Raw genomic sequence first — 22,507 nt, 5'->3', positions numbered from 1 at the left:
TGCCTAAAGCTGTCCACTTTAGTAGACAAATCTTCATGGAAAAACCACCATACTGAGTCTCTATCTATTCTCCAGAGGTGAAGGGCAGACTCAGCCATGAGAGACAAGTTCAGTAACTCTTGCTTTGATGGTGGACAATTCATGGAATATGCAAGCTGGTTGTAAAAGTCCACGCATGACAATAGCTGATGGACTGAGACATACATCTATCCTTGAGACATTACTTTTATCAAATGGAGTAACAGGTTGACAAATGATTATTGATTTGGCTGAGGCTACAAGCTATCCAAAACACAAGTTGACTTCCGAGCTGCTCATGACAATACCTGGCATAATGCAGCAGGCAACAAAAGTAGAAATAAAAAGTCAATGGAAAAATACAAATTATGTTTTGCTAGGAAAATCGGCATCAAATCAATCAAATGAGAAGAATAAAAGAACATACCTCTTTCAGTAGACCTGCATGCACAACGAGAGCTTTCAACCTTTCTACACCAAGCCACTTCTTCACCTGTACAATCAAAATTGTATTATTGAGGTTCAAGAGTATGAAACGCCCCCAAAAAAAGAGAGAGAGAGAGAGAGAGAGGAGACTGCAATTAGCTTATAGCATAATAGGTACAAACAAATTGCACAATATTCAATGTTGAAATAAGATGGCAAAACTACACCAGCCTGATAATCCAGTGGAGTTTAAGCCCAGACAACTGACGTGATGGGAGAGGTGGAGGGTGTGACGAAAATGGGTGGACATCTGTCATGGGCAATAGTGTGTGAACACTGAGAGAAGAGTAGAGAGAGAGAGAGAGAGAGAGAGAGAGAGAGAGAGAGAAGATGAGAGTCAACACCAGATTGGGTCCCAATTACGCACTAGAGGACCCCCCCTGCAAGCAAGAGTATTCGCTTGTTTTTCTTTGGAGAACTTTGTACAATGATAATGAATGATGATTGAGGACTGCCCCAAGAACCCAGGGGATCTCAAGCAAACATGTTCTCTTGAACTGCTTTGCTGAATTCTGAATGAATGAATTGATTTATCTAATGGACCATGGAGTCATGGACTGTTTTTATATGCATCTTTGCTCCTGGTCGGTCCAGACTCCACATAAGATGTTGTCGGCAGGTTTATATGTCCCACGACTTGTTGAAAATAGCATTTAATGCTATAATTGCTGGCCGACTGACATTTTATGCTGTCAACTTGCATTTGATGCTGCCGACCTGATATCTGATGCTGGCCGACGACTGTTATATGCTGGCCAACTGGCTGTTTTGGGGGTGTATTGTGTGTGAACACCATACACAAGGCATCCCCTAATGTGGGGAGCCTTATGGGTTGGCCCATGCCCTAGATGATGTTTACATGCTTTCTATATTCTTCTATGTGACTGACCTAATGCTAGGCTGACTTCTACATGCTTCTACATGATGAATTCTCCAAGTGGGTAAGAGGACTGACATGCAGACTCTCTAAGGCTTGGAAGACTGACCTACGTAGCTCCTGCCTAACATGTCCTGGACTAGGGCTCACAATGGGGCCACGGCATATGACAAATAATTCTAAAAAGTATTAATACTATATGATGTTACATATAATGCTAAGCCAGTGTGTCACATAGCACCATAGTGCAGGGTGCATGTTACACGACATATCCTTTCAAGTGAGATACATGAAAGACATTATATATCGTTGTGGTGGAAGGGAGTAGCAACTGATATGCCACTTCTCCAACTCTCCTCAACACCTTGTATGGACCAGAGTAATGGTTGTTAGAATATTGTGTATCTCAGTGTGTGGGGACCTTGCCTATTTATCAAGGTTTTATCTATTTTTCTCTTTATTTGAAGGTCGCGGAGCAATCGGAAAGGGCCTCCTCATAATCACTTGTATCATCCATTCCCTACACATTGTAATATTGTCTGCTGGCTATTGCCATTGTAAAAGCCTCATGCTATAATAAAGGTGATCTTGTCAACAAATGCTCTCTCTCCTTTGCTCCCACTCTCTCCTTTGTTTTGCTTCCGCATTGTGCAAGTTTATCATGGTATCAATTATTTCGGCGCTTGCATCCACATCTCGTTGCCTCATCTGGTGAAGTTGGCATTTTTTGCTGGAAGAGGAAGCATGTGTTATCTTGCATTTACAGCAGCACGAAGCTGCATTTTTACTTCTTCACAAGCAGCTGCATTTTCTTCATCTACTGGTGGCTGCATTTTGCTGCATTTCCATCCAAGTGGCTGTGTTTTCAGATCTGTGGCTGCATTTTCACCCTGAGCTGCGTTTTGGTGGGTGGCTGTGTTTTTTCTCTCCTTTCGTCATCTTCTTCATCAGCGTGTTTTTGGCGGTGTGTGGACTGCGTTTTAAGCCTTGGTCAGCAGTTGGTGGTCTTCTTCAAGTGTGCAGCACCCCTGACTAGTGGCATTAACAGCCTGCCTCTTCTTTGGCCGTTCTACCTACTTCGTGGGTGTGTCCATGGGCTTGTTTGCTGCAGTCCAGTCCCACTCTAACTCAGTTCTTAGAGGGGGCTAATCAGTCCTTTCCTTCCGTGGCGTTGGAGTTTGTTGGAGAAGTTTTGGAGATTGGCGGCTTGCTCGTAGAGGTTTGCTATTGTTGTGGATATGGCTCCCCCTTGTATGAACAAGGAGGACAAGTTGGATGGAGCCAACTATGCCCATTGGAAGCTGAATATGCGGATTTGGTTCTGTCAGAATACGCAGCGGAGATGATGACCAGATCTGGGAACACGAGCAAAAAACGCATGCAGAAAAACAGCACAAGAGAGAGAGAGAGATGTAGGCGTGTAACTCTGCTCTGATATACACAAGAAGATCCCCGTGTTGGTACAATGAGTGGTATGGGGCTGGGGGCCTATTTATATGCCCCCACATCAACAGTCGGCCTGTAGGCAGCCGACTGGCCCTGAGAACTCCACGACCAGCATCACAACCAGTCGGCCAGATCATCAACAGTCGCCCAGCTTTGGCATGAAGTCGTGGACCAGTTCAGCAGTCGGCCAGCAAATGGGCTGCCTCCCAAGCCACAAAAAATGGAAAAAAATAGGGGAAAAATGCGGGGAGTGAGGAAAAATGATAAAACACCTCATACCAGCAGGCACACCCGCAACAAAGGCCCTGGTGTATAAATCTAGACAGGAGATGACTTCTAACACCCCCTCTCAGCTCCTGGATGTGAAACCAACCACAGGGAGCTGGGGTGCCGCCTGAGCACATCCTGAGATAGCGACTTCATGAAGAGGTCCACCGTACTGTCCTCCGTCGAACAGAGCTCTAGCAAGATGTCATCAGCAACGATCTATTCACGAACAAAGTGCCTCTCGATGACCATGGGTTCCTCCAGTGGAAGCCCAAACCTGCAATGCAACCTCTGCATCCTCACCACCTCACAAGCAGCATCACAAACAGCCCGGTACTTTGCCTCTGTTCTCGACAAGGCAAAAGATGATTGTCTCCTACTGCTCCGTAAAACTGCTCCTGGGCCTGAAGTAGAACTCCTCGTGTCTGAATCTCTTCCCCAAACCGAGTCACTCCAACCGTGGAGCGGACTCCATCCAACAATCCCCCTCCTATGTAAAAGAGTCCCTGATCCTTCACATGCCGCAGAAACCATAGGAAACGCAATCCTGCCTCCCAAAGAGTCATCCTTCACATGCCTCATCAGGAAGCTCCCGTCCAATCTGGTGTCCATCAACCAGATCCATGAACCATACAACTTCTGAGTCAAAGAGACATCACACTGCTCACAAGGATCACCACCTGTTACGGTGCACATACAAGTCCTGGAAACCTGATGAAACCTGTCAACCACCCTCTCTGAATCCGGAACCACAAAGCCTAGAGAAACCACCTCCTTCTGCAAGTAGGCACCTGCCACTTGCCTGGCTTTCCGAAAGGTCCCCGTGGAAAGAACATCCTCAACTACCGGAGGTTCTTTGTCCCGAACACGACGCGACATCAGAGCATAAGTGACCTGTTCAATTTTCTCTGACTCATGAACACAAGAACTACCGACATCAGTACTGGAAAGTTCCTGCCAACTGCTGCCATCTATTGGTAAGCTATCCACCATCTCGTCTCGGAAAGCCTGTACCTGCAGCGTATCCACACTTGAGTGGCCATTACCAGACTGCCACTCATCACAAACCTGAGAACCTGGGAGAGAGAGTGCTGAAAGCTTGTAAACTCCATTCTCCACTCCGCCTTCCCAAACCACTTGGCCTGTTGCTTTGTCCCGGAGAGCAGCAAAATGCTCATCAAACTCCACCCGTACGCCAGTCTTGCAAACCTGATGCACTGACAACAGATGAAAACCAAGTGCCGGAACATACAACACCTGGGAGAAATGCTTCCCCCCTCTGCCATCGAGAACTATCTCCATCCTGCCCTCACTGTGAACTGGGATAGTGGACGTATCCCCAATAAGAATATGACCAGAAAGCCTGTAGAGATCCTGTAAACCGGAACGGGAAGAAGTCATGTGCCTGGAAGCATCACTATCGAGAATCCACTCCCGAGTATCCGTTGCGGAGAGTCCTCCAATCTCCTCCCTGCCGGAAGAAAATAAAACATCGGTGTCCATCACCTCCAGGTGCACAAAAGCCGGAGTCTTCATGATTGCTGCTGAGGAATCTTCACCCTTCTCGGTCTTCCGCTTGGGACACTGCCTCCAATAGTGGCATTTCTCGCCACAATCATTACAGGTCCTCTCTGCCTTCAGTTTCTCGCGGTCAACGTCGGACTTCTTCTCAGAAGACTTCTCCGATGAAGCCTTCCCTTTGCCCGAGTTACGGCCTTTCAACCGTTGGCCAGTTAAGGCCTCCGAACCTCCACCCTGAGGAGGGTTCGTGAATCGTTCCTCCTGGTCCAGGACCATCTCGAGAGCTTGAGCCGTTCTCCATGAGCCATGTGGCTTATCATGATTTATTCATATTCAATTTTGTGTTCGTAGCCTCACACAACTCCCCTTGAAATGATCGTACTCAGTGTGCCCAACTCGATGTGCTTAGTTGGCATTGGGCCATGACTATTGATTCATCATGATTCATGTATGATGTGACATGAACACTTCAAACTTATAAGTTTTAACCTATGTAGTATCATGTATGGTTTGACATTGATGATGGATGATTATATGGTTTTTGTTATTTGTGATTCAAAGACTATAGGTTTCAAATTGATTATATGGTTTTTGTTATTTGTGATTCAAAGACTATAGGCTTCAAATTGATTTTTCCATGTATTCTATGCATTTAGTGTTATTTTTACTGTGATATGCAGCAGAAGTCTTTGTATTGGAAGATCTTGTCACACAAATGCTCACACCATCTTCTGTATCCTGAGTTTCGTGAGTTTAGCAATCCACTTTAATACTTCAAACTTTAAAGAGATATGAGAGAGAGATATGAGAAATGTACACCAGATTGGGTCACGAATTACTGAAGGGCCCCCTATCCCGATAACGAGATAGTATTTGCTTTATTTCTTTAGAGAGAATGATTGTGGACTGTAGATAAGCCAAACGCAAGATCTCGAAGGATCAGAAGCCTAGCTGAACTGTACACGGCTGTAGAAACACCTCAATGAACTGATCTCGAGCCTATGCACTCTTCCCAAGGGCATGAGAAAGGGCTGCACACCTGAGGCTCAGAAAAGAAGGCGGTGGACTGTTCTAAGCTATGTTAGAATGCTGTAAATGCTTATGAATGCTTGGTTACCTTTACCAGAGGGCTGGTGTATGCCTGGATGATGTACTGAAGGCTGGTTACTGATGTAAACTGCTGTAGGACTGAAAACGCATGGAAGAACTGCTGTAGAACTGTCAACGCATGGCTGGGCTGATGCTGGACAGAAAAACACAGATTGATGTGCTGTTTTGGGGACTGTGTAGGACTGAATCTGCAGGCGGCTGGTCACTATGCAGGAAAACGCAGATCTGCTTGCTGATTTGGACCTGAATAGATGCTGAATGCAGGCGCCTAGGGTCTGAAGGGCTGCGTTGAACTGTAGAGGCTGATTGAAAGCAAAACGCAAGGTCTCCTAGCTGGAGAAGCAAACGCAGAAGCTCCAATAGAGCTCGATTAGTCTAGGGCTGAAGGCAATGGAACTCCTAGGACTGAGGAGGAAAGCTCTTAGCACACTGAAGACTGCATGAGAAACTAAGCCCTATGCAAGCCTATTTATACTAACTAGAGGCTGGTCAAGTTGGCTGGTCATTTATTTAATAAAGTTTATATTTATAAATGACAATAAATGCTAAATAAAAACCAGATAAATCCTAGTAAATTCCCTAAGGCTTCTGGGATGTTCTAAATGATGCACAAGCATATGAATGCATATTATGCAGGATGCAGAGTGCTTTCTAATGCATCGATCTAGCCATACGGCTTCGTGGGTGCCTCGATCTCGGAATTTTGTATAGAACTGAGGTATCTGTCGACCGGAACCATGCTTCCATCGATGAAGAAGGATCTGCTCAGGCTCAATAACTTGTGCTTCGTCTACCACGCTGGCTGCTGTTCATCTGAAACATCAAACACTTCTAGACCAACATATGGTTTTAGCCAAGAAACATGGAAAACATCATGCATTGTCCAACTAGTAGGCAACTTTAACTTCATAACTTCTTAACTATTGGAAAAGGACCAAAACTACGGAATGAAAGCTTGGGACAACGTTTGCCTACTTGTTTCAATCTCTGTTTCATGATACGCAAATAGACCCAATCCCCTTCCTTGAAGTGGACATCTCGTGACATCTCGTCTAGACTAATTTGCCTGTCTGCTATATGCTTCCTGAGCTTTGGTCAAACGATCCTTGACTGACTCAATGATCTCGGAAAATGCTTCCATGGTTTTATTAGCCTCTAAAGATGGAGACACCATTCTCGTCAAAAGAGAAGAAAAACGGCGACCAAAGGCTGCTTCATATGGAGTCTGTCCGACACTGGATGAATGACTGTCATTCAAGATAGCTTGGGCCAATGGAAGATAATGTTTCCATTTGGACTGCTGGTCATGACAGTATGACTTGAGAACATCAAAGGCCAATTGGTTATAAATTTCTGTTTGGCCATCTGTCTGCGGATAGAATGCACTAGACAACTGCAACTTAGTTCCGAAGTTTTCAAATAATGCCCTCTAGAAATGCGAGGTAAACTTGGAATCTCTATCTGATGTTATGATGCTAGTCAAACCACAAACTGGATACCAATGCTTGAGAAACAGACGGGCTACGTCCTCGACTGTGGCCGTATGCTTGCATAGGATAAGCATGCAGAATTTACTAAAGCGATCCACAATGGTAAAACACTGAGTGTTACGGGATCCGGTGGATGCTGGTAGAGACCCTACAAAGTCCATAGATATGTCGATGAAAGGTCCGTCGAGGATGGACAAAGGTTGAAGTAAACCTACCTTCTTTGTACAGGGAACCTTGACTTTTTGACAAATCTTACAGGCTTGTACATGTGCATAGACATCACGCCTCATCTTTGGCCAATAAAAGGACCGTTCTAATTTCTGGAGGGTACTGTTGATACCCCTATGTCCTCCAACTAAGGAGTCATGGGCATCGTGGAGAAGAGCGGAACGCTTTTCCCGAGTAACACAGAGACGGTTCTTGTAGAACAACCAACCGTTCTTTACTTAATAGTGGCCAAGCTCAGAATTGAGGACCAAACTGTACTGAGTACCAAACTCAAGGGAGTCGACATATTGGTCTTTCATACTATCTAAGTCCTTCCCCGTGATTTCGAGAATGGTAGATTCGTGGACTGCCTGGATGCTAGACTTTCGACTAAGAGCATCTGCTACTGGGTTATGCTTACTAGGGATGTATTTAATCATACCTCCAAACTGTTGACTCCACCTGGCCTATCGATCACTCCATTGGGCACTTGGCATAGTCTGAAGCCACTTAAGTACTTGGTGGTCTGTTTTCACTGTGAAAGCCTGTCCATAAAGAAAAGGCTTCCAATGTTTGAGCACTGTGATCACACCCAAAAGCTCTTTGTCATATACCGAATAATTCTTTTCGGCGACATCCAACTTTCTACTGTAATATGCCACGGGTTGATTGTCCTGCTGGAGGACTGCACCTATGGCTACATTGCTGGCATCGGTGATGACCTCGAAAGGTTCATCCCATGATGCTAACTTTAATACAGGTGCTTCTGAGGCAGCTTTCTGGAGTGCACAGAATGCATCAAGCGCCTTGCCTGTAACTGAGACTTTCTGCTTGCGAGTCTTCACCCCCTTGAGCAAGTCGGTAAGAGGTGCTGCAAGGTTGGAAAATTGATGGACATGGGTACTATAGGCCTGACAAAGACCTACGAATGAATGGATTTCTTGGGCGGTCTTAGGAATGTCCCAATCTAAGATCTCCTGAACCTTTGATGGATCCAGTCTAATCTCATCGGAACCGATGATGTAGCCCAAATACTGAACTTCCTTAACACCAAAGACAGACTTTTTGGCGTTTATGTAGAGCTGATTATCTCGCAAAAGTTGCAAGACTTTCTCCACATCTTTCTCATGCTGCTCCGCAGTGGCTGAGAAGACTAGTATATCATCAAGGAATATGAAAACACACTTCCCAATGTGGACTGCGAAAATCCTAGACATCATCTTATTGAACATTGCGGGTGCATTTGTAAGCCCAAAAGGCATGACTACGAACTCGTAGTGACCTTGCTCTATCCGAAAAGCTGTTTTTGGAATGTCAGCTTTAAAAATGCGGACCTGATGGCAACCACTCTTGAGGTCGATCTTAGTGAAAAACTTAGCAACGTCTAAAGCTCCAAAATGTACTCTATCCTTGGCATATGAAACTTATTCTTGATAGTGAGTTTGTTTAATGCCCTGTAGTCTACACAAAGGCGTGAAGACTTGTCCTTCTTTTGGACAAATAGGATAGGTGCAGCAAATGGGGAGGAAGAAGGCTGAATGAATCCGGCTCGGAGAAGCTCAGATAACTGCTTTTCTAACTCACCCTCTAAAGTCTTGGAAAGACGATAGGGAAACCTGCTGGGAGGATCTGATCCAGGGACCAAATCAATGTGATGGTCCTCAAGGCGAGAGGGTGGGAGACTAGGCGGGAGATCGTCCCTAAGCATAATGTCCTGATGTCTGGATAGGAGGTCTGCTAACTGAGGGACTGAAGATGTAACGGATGCTACTAATCAGGGAGGGACTGTTTGAGCACGAACATAAAGGAGTGCTCCTTCTGCTCCCTTGCGGATAGCTCGTCTGGCCTGGAGATGCGAAATCAATGAGATGCCAAGAATGCTTCTCTCCCCACGAATCATGACAAGCTCAGGAAAACCTTTACAAATAGTAAAAGTGTCCTTCCCCCAATCGAGAATAGGCTCATACTCACAGAACCATTGAATTCCTAAGATCATGTCACACCCCAACAGAGGTGAGACGATGAACTCTCGTTGAAATGAGACCTTCTAAACTTCAAAGGCAAATTGCTGTGCCTTCTAGAAAATGTGGGTGCGAAGACCTAGTGTACACATCCAGATGATATGGGACTAATGTGCAGTTCAATTTATTAGCCAACTGGGGAGAGATGGCGTCTTCAGAACTACCCATATCGAAAAGGACTACAAACTATCGGCCTTGGACAGAGCCATAAGCTCAGATGAGGCTCTTCTAAGAGAGCAGCATCGCTCTCACCCTCTTGCTTAGCATCAAATACCACAGATGGCATAGGATGCATGGATGGTAAAAGTTGAACTGCATTTGAGGTAGTAGGCAGGGCTGGAGGAGCTGGGGAGGCTGTGACAACTGTGGCAGAAGGAGCTTTGGCGGCTTGTGCCACTTGCCATTTGTGGCAATCCTTCTTACCATGCCCTATAATATGACAAAAAAAACATCTATTTTCTGACTGGTACTTCCTTCGCTCCTCTAGAGGAAGATAACCTCCAGTAATGCTTGCTTTAGCATTTTCATCAAGGGTTTTCTTAGGTTCTTTATCTTTCTTACCACCTGAACTAGAGCTATTACTGCTGTCCTTCTTAGCGTCTTTAGAAGACGCGTTACCTTTCCCTGTCTGTGCAGCTGATTGCTGCTGCTAGGGTTTGGTACTGGACTAAGAGGACTGCTTGGGCTTGCACCCGTTAAGCTTCATTTCTTCATTCTGAGCGAGAGTCAGAGCCCGGTCATATGTACTTGGTTCAAAGTTACGAACTGTGAACCGAATGTTAGAGTCCAATCCACGAATGAATTGCTCCATCTTAGCCTGCTTATATAACCCTAATTGTTGTGATAAAGTAATAACCTTACCGAAAAACTGAAGCACTGGAGATCCGTTCTGTCTGAGTCCATAAAACTCGTCTTTCAGACCGGTCATGTACTGGGGCAGGAGAAATCTGGTCTTCAAGTCATGAACAAAGATATCCCAGTCAAAGGCTATGACACCTGTGGCCTAGTTTGTATGAATACTAGACCAATGCTGCCACCAAGTGACTGCCTCACCAGTGAGATGGGAAGCCACTAAGTGGACTTTGTCTTGAGGATCTGTGATCCTAGCTAATGGAAAATGAGCATTAAACTGATGAATTAATTGATTAACTGATGAATGATCACACTTACCATCATACTTATTTGAAGTTTGGTTGACTACGAATGATGGTGGTTGATGCTGCTGCGGACTGCTGACTGGTGACACCTATGATTGGGAAGACTGAGGAGAGCTGTTGATACCTTAAGTGTATGGCTTCCTTTTCCCGTTGGTGCTCGAGTAACATACGTTCTCGATCAAGCTCACGTTGGTGTTCCCGAGCGACGAGTTCAGCCTGACGCCGATCTTCGTCGATCCTGCGTTGGGCTTCCTCATAGTCCCGTCTTTCTGCTTTTTCTCTTTTCCTTCGGGCCTCATCCTCTCTCCTTTGTTGTTCCATCTGAAAGAAGAGGGAGATGTAGTCGGGTGCTGCTGGAGGTGTAGAAGGATGTGCTGCTGCTGCCTCCAAGAGTTAGAGACGCTCCATGAGTAGCTGGTTCTGAGCTCTAAGAAGAGCTATGGTGTCTGCCGTAGGCGGAAGAACATGGTCTCCTTCGGGGGAGACATCTTCCAGCCGATGAGTTCTCTCTTCTGTAGACATGATGCTGAAGTCGGTGGTCGTGCCGGAGCGCAATCTAACCATCCAAGGATGCCCCCACGCTAGGATACGGTGTGTGTGGACAATCTGAATCTGATACCAATGTGATATGCAGCGAAAGTCTTTGTATTGGAAGATCCTGTCACACAAATGCTCACACCGTCTTCTGTATCCTGAGTTTCGTGAGTTTAGCAATCCACTTTAATACTTCAAACTTTAAAGAGATATGAGAGAGAGAGATGAGAACTGTACACCAGATTGGGTCCCGATAACGAGATAGTATTTGCTTTATTTCTTTAGAGAGAATGACTGTGGACTGTAGATAAGCCAAACGCAAGCTCTCGGAGGATCGGAAGCCTGGCTGAACTGTACACGGCTGTAGAAACACCTCAATGAACTGATCTCGAGCCTATGCACTCTTCCCAAGGGCATGAGGAAGGGTTGCACACCTGAGGCTCAGAAAAGAAGGCAGTGGACTGTTCTAAGCTATGTGGACTGACTCGCTAAGGCTGAGGAATGACCTACGTAGCTCATGCCTAACTTATCCTAGACTGAGGATGTACAATGGGGTCACGGCGTACGACAATTATCATCCTACTGGGTTCTAATAATGTACAACTGTTGCACTGCTGATGATGAGCCATCTTGTCACCATGCACTGAGTGCAGAGTGCATGTGACATTTACATATTTTATACAATATATATTTGAAATTTTGTACATGCAAAAACCTGTAGGTAGGAAACTTCGGACTAATTTGACGAAACCCATTTGAAACGCGTTTGTAACTTTTAGGAAACGCGTTTCAAACAACCCCGTAACTTCTATGATCTTGGTGAAGAATCTTGCACCTTTCAACTCACCCAAAAGGTCATCTATCCCTAGAATGGGATAACGAGTCTTCATAGAGATCTTATTCAAGTCTCTATAATCAATGCACATACAAACAGTACCGTCTTTCTTCTTCACCAAAAATACAGGAGATTCAAAGAGAGGTTGACTTGACTCCACCCAACCCCTATCCATGAATTCTTGGACTTGCTTTGCCACCTCATCCTTCTCCACTTTTGATGTCATGTGCATGCACATGGACATGCCTAATCCAAGGCTATTCCCTAATGGGTAGCAGATAAGATTAGGACACTAGCCAGGCTCAGATATTTGCAGAAGAAGTCCGACTTGATCATGACAACAGTCGGCCATGTGGATTGGAGCCTGTAGATGAAGTCACCAACATATATATATTGATTGTTATCCATGGAACTTGCTGATAGTAGGTCGGCCAGTTGATTTAGTATTCCAAGAGTCTATAAAAAGGCATAGCGTTGTTAATGGTTTTGGATCTCTCTGTTGGAAGGTTGGCGATTTCGAGCGTGTGATCTATGGCTAGAAGGTGCCTTGGATTATCCCATAAGTGGAAGCATGGGAAGTTGAAGAGCCATATATAGGCTAGATTGACACCTTGTCATAATCATCTCCTCCGGCCGGTGTTTTGGGAGGCAGCTCACCGGGAGATGGGAGCCCGGTGGAGGGATGCTGCAATGCCCGTTGGGGGTGTTCGTGGAGCTCAATGGTGATGCGTCTCCTACGTGCGTTAGTCTTCCGCTGCGCATTCTGACATGGTATCAGAGCGCCCGGGCATGTGTGGTCCTGGGCGGCTCAGGCGTGTGTGGTCCTGGGCGACCCCCTCACGCCTCGGTGGCTTGCAGAGCTCGAATCGAGGGAGGGTGTTGAAAGGTTGGCAATTTCGAGCGTGTGATCTATGGCTACAAGGTGCCTTGGATTATCCCATAAGTGGAAGCAAGGGAAGTTGAAGAGCCATATATAGGCTAGAGTGGCACCTTGTCATAATCATCTCCTCCGGCCGGTGTTTTGGGAGGCAGCTCACTGGGAGATGGGAGCGCGGTGGAGGGATGCTGCAGTGCCCGTTGGGGGTGTTCGTGGAGCTCAATGGTGATGCATCTCCTACGTGCATTAGTCTTCCGCTGGCATTCTGACACTCTCTCCCATATGGAGATAGGTCCTAGATAGGAATTAGAGGGTCATTAGTCAATCTTTTGGGTAGGCCAAAGGCCATGTAATTTGTTCAAATATATACACCTTTTTGTATCTTATGAATATACTGAATACACAACCATCTCTCTCCTCTCTCTGTCTATGTTGATTGTTCTTGCATCAAGAGTTTCTATGCAGTGCTTAGGACTAAAAGAAGACTATCTAAGCTTCCGCATGTGATAGTGGTATTACAGCATCAGGCTCAAGTATGCTAAGTGCTATTGGTGTCCCAGAAGAAGTGCACAAGTCCAAGGAGAGTAACTCAGCATGTGTCAAGACCCCAAGAAGCTCGTTGGTATCAAGCAAACCCAAGGGGAGGGTTTAATGAGAGTCAGTAGCCAATTGGAGCTCTGCCAAGGAAGGCTTTTATGGAGCAACTCCAAGGGATGATGATCATCCAAGGGGTGGAGCCAAGGGTGCCAGGATCAAGTTAAAGAAGAAGGATTCATGTTTGTGTTCAAGGACAGGGCAAGAACACAAGGGGACAAAGTGGAACAAATGCATAGATCTCTACACTAGATAGATTTTAGAGTGGAATCAAAGACAACGCAAGGTTTTCAGTGAAAACGTTGCCAAGAAGGGGAGGATAACAAGTATGGGAGGTATGTTGAGATGGAGGATGATGACAAAATTATCCAAGGTCAAGGTTGGAATCTCGTCATCAAGTTTAGTAAGAGGGGATGTCATGTGCATGCACATGGACATGCCTCATCCAAGGCTAACCCCTGATAAACAATAGATTAGGGCACTAGCCAGGCTCAGATATTTGCAGAAGAAGCTTGACTTGATCAAGACAACAATCGACCATCTGGACTGGAGCCTGCAAATGAAGTTGGTGGCATATATATATTTATTGGAACTGGATGACCTGCTTGACTTGATCAGGACAGCAATTGACCATGTGGATTGGAGCCTGCAAATGAAGTCGGCACCATATATATATATAATTTTTTTGTCCATGGAACTGGACGACCTGCCTGACTTGATCAAGACAACAATGGACCATGTGGATTGGAGCATGCAGATGAAGTCGGCGGCATATATATATTTATTGTTGTCCATGGAACTCGTTGTGTAACACGCGGAAGCTCTGGGGAGTCTTCTTTCAGCCCTAAACACTCTTGAAAACCTTCTGATGCAAAACGCACCATCTGATGCAAAAACGCAGGTAGAGAGATAGTAGAGAGAGAGAGAGTAAGAAGTGCTGGAATTTCAGTATATACTATGGTACAAAAAGGTACATGTCTTTGCAGCCCTTGGCTGCCCTCTTGAAAAGGTGATAACACACCCAAAACTTGCCCTAGACTAGGATCCTAATGACTCTCACCCCTAGTGGGTGGAATGATTAAAACAAGGAGCAAGTAGCCCTTTTTATATGGGCCTTTTGACACTTTATGCTGGCCGACTGCTGGTCGGCCAGTTCCATGTCCCAATAATCCCTTTTAGCCTGCCCGACTGCTGCTGCCCCTTGTCTTTGATGCGCATGCTGCACACCCCTCTGCTGACGTAAGCCGACAGCTCCTCTGGCAGCCAGCCTCCAGTCCTGCAGCCGACAGCCATCTGATCATGCTTTGCTCCATGTCCACCTCAGATGAGTCACCTGAAGCTCCTACCTTCTGGTTCTACTGGTTCATAATCTTTATCTGTTTGCCTCTTCTGGATCTAGCCCTGAGAAGGTCCATGGCATTGCTGATGCACATGACATCCCCCTCTGCTAAACTTGATGACGGGAATCCAACCTGCTCTTGGATGACTGTCATCATCCCAATCCTGTTCCGAAGTCCCTCTGTCATCATCCATCCCTGGCAAACCTTTTTTCTCTGAAAATCCGTTCTGTTCTCCAAACCACTCTATCTCTGATGAAGATCTATGCATCTGGTCTTCCTCTAGTCCACAATCCATTCCTGCCCTGGCTCTGAACACCGTCTTGGTCTTCGTTCCTGGAACTGAGTCTGGCACTCTCACATCACCCTTGGAGGATCAACCTCCCTTGGGACCGTTCCCTTAGAACCTATCTGGCTCACGGAACTGCCATCCCCATCTGGCACTGTGGAACACCACCAACTAACCTCCTGGGAATTCTTCCCGCTCTGTGTTCTTGCCTTGGGCTTTGAATCCGTGTACTTTCCTGTACCTTGGACCTGTACACCATCATCTGGGACTGATTCAGTGTTTAGCTTGGCTGAGCCTGATGCTCTGATACCAATGTAACACGCGGAAGCTCTGGGGAGTCTTCTTTTAGCCCTAAACACTCTTGAAAACCTTCTGATGCAAAACGCACCATCTGATGCAAAAACGCAGGTAGAGAGATAGTAGAGAGAGAGAGTAAGAAGTGCTGGAATTTCAGTATATACTATGGTACAAAAAGGTACATGTCTTTGCAGCCCTTGGCTGCCCTCTTGAAAAGGTGATCACACACCCAAAACTTGCCCTAGACTAGGATCCTAATGACTCTCACCCCTAGTGGGTGGAATGATTAAAACAAGGAGCAAGTAGCCCTTTTTATATGGGCCTTTTGACACTTTATGCTGGCCGACTGCTGGTCGGCCAGTTCCATGTCCCAATAATCCCTTTTAGCCTGCCCGACTGCTGCTGCCCCTTGTCTTTGATGCGCATGCTGCACACCCCTCTGCTGACGTAAGCCGACAGCTCCTCTGGCAGCCAGCCTCCAGTCCTGCAGCCGACAGCCATCTGATCATGCTTTGCTCCATGTCCACCTCAAATGAGTCACCTGAAGCTCCTACCTTCTGGTTCTACTGGTTCATAATCTTTATCTGTTTGCCTCTTCTGGATCTAGCCCTGAGAAGGTCCATGGCATTGCTGATGCACATGACACGCTGACGGCAGGTCAACTAATTGATTTAGTATTCCAAGAGCCTATAAAAAGGCATAGCATTGTTCATGGTTTTGGATCTCTCTCCAATATGGAGATAGGTCCTAGATAGGAATTAGAAGGTCATTAGTCACCCTTTTGGACACGCCAAAGCCCATGGAATTTGTGTAGACATATACACCTTTTTGTATCATATGAATGAATACACAGCCATCTCTCTATCTATGTTGATTGTTCTTGCATCATGAGTTCCTATGCAGTGCTTAGGACTGAAAGAAGACTATCTAAGCTTCTGCATGTCACATTTGACAATCTATATAGAAGATTGTTGACGAGCCTAGCATTAGGCTCAAGCTCTAACCCATGATCAACATCCCACTCACGTGGCAAGCACTTGGGCATTTGAAACACACCCTCATACTCTTTCAGCAATCAGAACATCCCATTATGTGTACTTTTAGAACACTTGTGCCTATGTGCTAGGGATTTCTAGAGATAGAAGAGTGTGACTGACTCACACATACAACACACCCAAGAGTCCTAAACTCCTGCTCTATGTTATATACAAGAAAGAAAGTAATACAACTGAAATTCAAGTGCAAGATGTGGCAAAGAATGAAGACATCAAATCACAACCCTGTAACCTCCTATACACTCTTGGCTAGCACTTCACCTACAAAGAAACGCTTTATGAAGTCCAACACTGAGGAAGCAAATGAATATGACGATTTGGCTACCCACGTATATATATGCACCAATGCTCCTAGTCAACCAATAATATTGTTGTTGTAGGCATATGCTCACTTATAGTAGTGCTACGTGTGAACAGGGCTTAACCAAGGGAACTTTTTCCCATGTAGTTTTTTCCCTTGGATATCAAGTGTGAAAGGACACTCTATCCATATAACTTTTGTACTTGTATATTATATGGATGACTCACATGCAAGGGTTGACTTGCATTTGTGATCACCACACTTTCTCTCTCTCTCTCTCTCTCTCTCTCTCTCTCTCTCTCTCTCTCTCTCTCTCTCTCTCTCTCTCTCTCACCTTCTTGTTTCTACAGCTAACCCTAATCTACAAGAAACACTACTGTGTGTGTGAGTGCGAGTGTGAGTGTGAGTCCCAACAGCCTCATCAGGAAGCTCCCATCCAATCTAGTATACATCAACCAAATCAATGAACCATTCTGCTTCCGAGTCAAAGAGGCACCATACTGCTCACAAGGATCAATAACTGTTACGGTGGGATACCAAGTCCTGAAAACCTGTTGAAGACCACTCAAGGCCTTCGGAAACCTGTAAACCACTCCCTTTGAATCCGAAACCACAAAACCTGGGTCCTGGAGAATGTGCAACATCCACCTCCTTCTGCAAGTAATCAACTACCACCTGCCTGGCTTTCCAATAGGTCCCCGTGGAAGGAACTTCCTCATCTACAGGAGTTTCTTTGTCCCGAATACTACGAGACATCAGAGCATAAGTTACCTGTAAAGTTTAATGTGACTGACGAACACAAGAACTACCAACATCTGTACTGGAAAGTTCCTGGCAACTGCTGCCATCATCTGGCAAGCTATCCACCATCTGGTCCCGGAAAGCCCGCACCTGTAGCGTATCCACACTTAAGTAGCCATTCGACGGTAACTCCCCTTCCTCTACCTCCGACCGTGGAACCCCAACAACGACGAAATCAGCAAGGTTGTATTACTCCAAAACAGATTTCATCATAACCTTCCATATGCCGTTATTGTTCCCATCCAACTGACGGTCCACTGGGAAAGTGGGGAGTGTCGGGATCTTCACATGTCTCTCCGCCATCTCAAGTAGATCTTCCATTGCGAGGATGTAGCTGAAAAGGGTGGGTTGGTGGGAACAAAGAAGAACTTAAACCTGCAATGGCTGTCCAACAAATCAACCCGCCTTCCTCTTGCTTCTCCTCTTCCCGAAGAGTCCAAAATAGTACACCAATCAGCAACACAACAGTCCCCCTCTTGCTCACACAATTCCCAAGAGCTATCAAGAGCCTAGAGCTCTGATACCACGTCACAATATGCAGCAGAGATGAAGACAAAATCTGAGAACACAAGAGCAAGTGCAAAAAAAATACAACAATGGAGAAAGAGAGAGAGAGAGAGAGAGAGAGGCATGTAACTCTGCTCTATATACACAAGGAAAATCCCGAAAACATGATACAAGGGAATGGGGGCCATGGGGCCATTTTATATGGCCCCAAATACCCAATCGGCCAGTGCATAAGCAGTCGATAGCCTCGGCCTCACAACTGGGTGTTAGCCAATCGGCCAGCATAAAAGAGGTCCACGACCTGTACAATCCAATCGGCCTGCTCCAAGAAGTGAACACATACACACTAGTGCAGTCGACCAACTTCTGGGTCAAGGGCAGCCACCCATACCAAGGAAAAAAAGGGGAAAAAATATGGAGTGGGGAAAAATGAGAAAACACCTTACGGGCGGGCACACCCACAACAAAGGCCCTGGTGTATATGTATAGACAGGAGATGACTTCTAACACATTTGGCATCAAAGCCTGCAACCCCCTTCCAGCGCTCACGTCCGTCAGACACTGTGCAGCTGCCTCCGTCGCTGGTTTGCCCGTGCAAGCTACTCCGTCCGTCCGCCGCGACAGTGCTCCAACGTTGCTCCGCCACCCAACCAAGCCTGCACCACTCTCCTCCATCTCCATTTCGGGCGGTGCTATTGTCCAAAGGACCACTGCCGCCCTGCCCGACGACAGCGCTCTTTCCACAAGAGGCGCAGGTTGGCGAGCCCCACATGTGCCTTACACGGCAACTGCCAGAATTTCAAGGTTTTTTTCACCCCGTTCCGTCGCCAGTTACGACAACTACGGTTCTGTCAGCCGTCTGTCATCGCTAGCAGACTCTCTTCAATTGTCACTGCCTCAAGCCTCGTCTATAGTCTATAGTGGGCCTCCATAAGTTCATGCACCTTCCTTCTGTGTCTTTTGTGCACGTTTTTTTAATAAAATTGCTTGCTTTTACAAATATCAAATAGCATACATTTGCATTTGCAGGTACACAAATTTGGGGGTTTGGCAAAATTCCCCTTTGCATGGAAAATTGAAGGCTATGTCCATTGTCAAGACTCACCATCTGCGGATTTTTCAATTTGATGCATAATTGCCAAAATTGAACATTCTGCTTTGCTTGGAATTTAGGGATTTTTCAAATTGAGGTCAAAATCAATCAATCGAGCCTTTTTCAATTGCAAAAATTTGGGGCTTTTGTGAAAATTGGGCAATTAACTACACATTGAAGCAATTGCAGTGCATAAAAAATGGAGCTTTTCAGTTTGGAGCATGTAACAACTGAGGGCTTAGCAGGATGAGGACGAACCCGAGTTGGTGAATGATGGAGGATTACAGGAGGTTGTAGTACTGGAGCAAGTTGTTTTGCACAAGTACAAGTAGGGTTCTTGTCAAAAGTAGCTCCAGTATCTCCTCAAGTTCAAGGGCTACCCAATCTGGCATGTAGTCTGGTTTGATAAAGATCAGTTCACGGATGAGTCTCGCTCATTGTTGAGAGCTAATCAAGAGGCCATGCAGCTAAGGACAATTGTGATGCAGGTAGGGGAGAATGTGACACACCTACGAGTATGCAGGGTACAACCGGGCATCATATAGCGATCTGCACATGATACAGTGCGGCCATTAGAATCATAAACCAAGTGCTAAAATACATCTTTGCATGAAATGATGTGGCTCGAAGCACCACTATCAAAATACCATGATACATCCTGTTTGTTGGATGCAATGCAAGACATATCATTCCTTGAAGCACTTGGTGTGTCACTAGTGCATGCGACCAAAAAAGTGTACTCTTCTTGAATTACATTAGCCGATTGCTCTGCTTTGTCATGAGAAGAGTCTGGCACTACATTTCCTGCATCTTTCTTCTTCTCTTTTGCAATCCACTTTCTACATTCATTGATGTAGTGGCCAGGTTTATGGCAGTAGTGACATTTTTCCTTCTTTTTAGGCTTGTTTGCATCCCCTTTGTCAGACTTTTCACCACCAGAAGAGGGCTGTCCATGACCAGCCTTACTAGATTGGTGTCCCCCATGCTTAAAGCTCTTTGCTAAAATACCCTTATCCTTGGTTGTAAATGCGTTGTCTCCACCACAGTTGCTAGATAGGTTTTCTCTTGTTTGCTCTTCTTGCAAGAGTAAACCCCATCATACTCTACAAGGTTGGTCGAATGAAACACCACTCAGTATCTCCAGCTTAAAGACTACATCACTGAGCTTCTTGATAACCTTGAATGGGCCTTTCTTCTTCGGAAGTAACTTCCCTGAGCTGTTTGAGCCTCTACTTCACGATCTTCAAAGAAACCCAATCTTCTTCTTTGAAGGTACTATCTCGAGATGTTTGTCAGCCTCGAGGACTTGCTTTGTCTGCGCCTTCCGTATTTTTTCCCTAACTTGTTGCAATAGCTGGTCCAAATCTTGACCCACCTAGTCTGCACCATAGTTCCTTGTGGAAGTTTTGGGAGCTTGGGTCATCGAGTCTACCACATACCACCTCAAAGGGGATCTTCTTGGCCTATGCCTGCACTGTAATCTGTATCATTGATGGCATGCTCCACCAATGGGAAGAACTCCTCCCAAAGAGTTTGATGCCCTACACACGTGTGATATGGCATGCCCACTCATGGCACGAGCAGGTGCAGGTTGTCCAATTGCCCAAATGAAGCACTGACCAAAATATTTAGATGTAACGTACTCCCCGATCATAGATGTACTAGCACCTACTAGATCACTACAGCAAATCATGCACTTAAACAAAATTGGCTATCTGTCAAGCTTAACAAAGTAGAGTTGCAGACAAAGTTTTCTAACCGCATCATGCATAGAGGGGATATGCATGTTACAGCATCCCCTACCCCCTTTGGACCAAGATAAAGTGTAGACTCAATTAAAGATATGTCCATGTCATGATTACATTTCTGTGATAAGTTGAGTTTCTCACTTTCCCAAAAGACTCAGCCATTAAAGCTGGCAACAATTTTTTTTTTAATCAAAGGTGATCATCTCTCTCTCATTCAGTCATTACAAGTCAAAAGCAGCTTAAGGAACAAAGGAAGTCGACCAAGGTAAATAAAACTTGTCATCATCTGTGAAATGCATGAGTGTGCAAAACTTGTCATAGCCTGTGAAATGCATGTGTGCAAGTCATAGGGCAAAAGCACTTCATCTCAAAACCCAACTTGAAGCGAAAGAAGGTTTAGTTTGGACCTCATTCCCCCAATTTTGCACAAGTGAAGAAGGGCAAACAACAACAATGTGCTTGAAGGATGACTGAGATTTGATGCCCTGTTAAGACATGCAAATTGCAATGATTTAGATTACGTGCCAGCAATTTATAGATAAAACAATTACAGTTATAAAAAAAGTCCAGAGTTAGAAGTGATACTTGTCCTAAGGCTTGCTGTATGAGAGTCCAAATAAGAGCTATAACTTGGACAGTCTTACCAAGGCCTGCACCATTTTTATTTTAAAAAAACCAAAAAAAATATGGATTTACAAATAAAAGTACATTTCATCTGGCTCACACTCTGCACTGCTTTGTGTGGAACTTACGAATGTTGAAGACATACCCATCTCATCAGCTAGAAGGCAACCAGTGAATAATGGAGCCCTCAATCCCATCACACATTCGTACATGAATCTCACCCCTTCTCGTTGATGTGGTCTAAGTTTAGTCGCAAGATACTGCAAGACAAAAAGTCTGCATCAGGAAAAAAAAAACTAGAGCAGATAGAAATTTTAGTAGTTTTCAATTGCAAGCATACTTACAGGATCTACTACAATGGGTACAGAGCCGTCAGTGATATTATTTGCATTCAATATCAATGCATCCTGCACAGAACACATCATGAGCTACTCAAGTTAGTTACTCTGAGAAAGTGAAAGAAAAAGCTGACATGTAAGCAGCATAAAGAGTATTATAGATGGCAGCTAAGCAGACACTTTAGAGCTTTGAAACCTAGGGTCCTTGTTGTAAAGAACGCATGGTACACCCTTTACACTTGATAGCTACCCAGGTACGCCTCTCATTAAGTGACAAAGCAGTAGCTATGAGATCAAGACAAACACAAAGGATTGAGTTATCAAACATCTCAGAGTGGAAGGACAAAAACTGTGAAACAGCACACTACTGCAGAAGCCTTATGCTGCAGCAGAAGCATAATTCAGCCTCATTAAGAAGCCAGGGTCAGGGCTGAGTCAGCTAAACACTACATGACATACTCGTCAGTACAGTAAGGGTGCATGAGTGAGCTTTGAAGGGCCATGGCCTCCAATATTTCAACCAAAAAAAAAACAGCACGTTGTATTACCTACCTCCTCATCTGACAAAACAGAAGTAAGCAGGAAAACCTATGTAATTCATTCTAAAAAGAGGAGACGGGAAGACCTTTGGGATCATCTGTTGTGTAGCCTGTGAACCTTCTCTGAAAATTCCAGGT

At 45.3% G+C, this 22,507-nt stretch overlaps 1 protein-coding gene across 1 annotated transcript in view; it reads right to left on the bottom strand.

Moving 5' to 3' along the window:
* LOC147623942 (uncharacterized) overlaps positions 1–22,507 on the bottom strand; it is a 51,824-nt gene that overhangs the window by 27,581 nt on the left and 1,736 nt on the right. Inside the window, exons 3-8 of the mRNA XM_086820594.1 lie at positions 22,456–22,492; positions 21,837–21,899; positions 21,638–21,752; positions 21,454–21,518; positions 21,276–21,353; positions 446–511 (exon numbers count right to left, since the gene is read on the bottom strand). Coding sequence (XP_086676720.1) covers positions 446–511; positions 21,276–21,353; positions 21,454–21,518; positions 21,638–21,752; positions 21,837–21,899; positions 22,456–22,492 — 424 coding nt within the window. The remainder of the gene's footprint in view (positions 1–445; positions 512–21,275; positions 21,354–21,453; positions 21,519–21,637; positions 21,753–21,836; positions 21,900–22,455; positions 22,493–22,507) is intronic.

The sequence above is a fragment of the Cibotium barometz genome, chromosome 26 (assembly GCF_041138505.1).
Source record: "Cibotium barometz isolate CiBa-2024 chromosome 26, ASM4113850v1, whole genome shotgun sequence".
Taxonomy (NCBI): Eukaryota; Viridiplantae; Streptophyta; class Polypodiopsida; order Cyatheales; family Cibotiaceae; genus Cibotium; species Cibotium barometz.
Note: the sequence above shows the minus strand (reverse complement) of the source record. Positions and strands in the feature narration are given on the sequence as shown.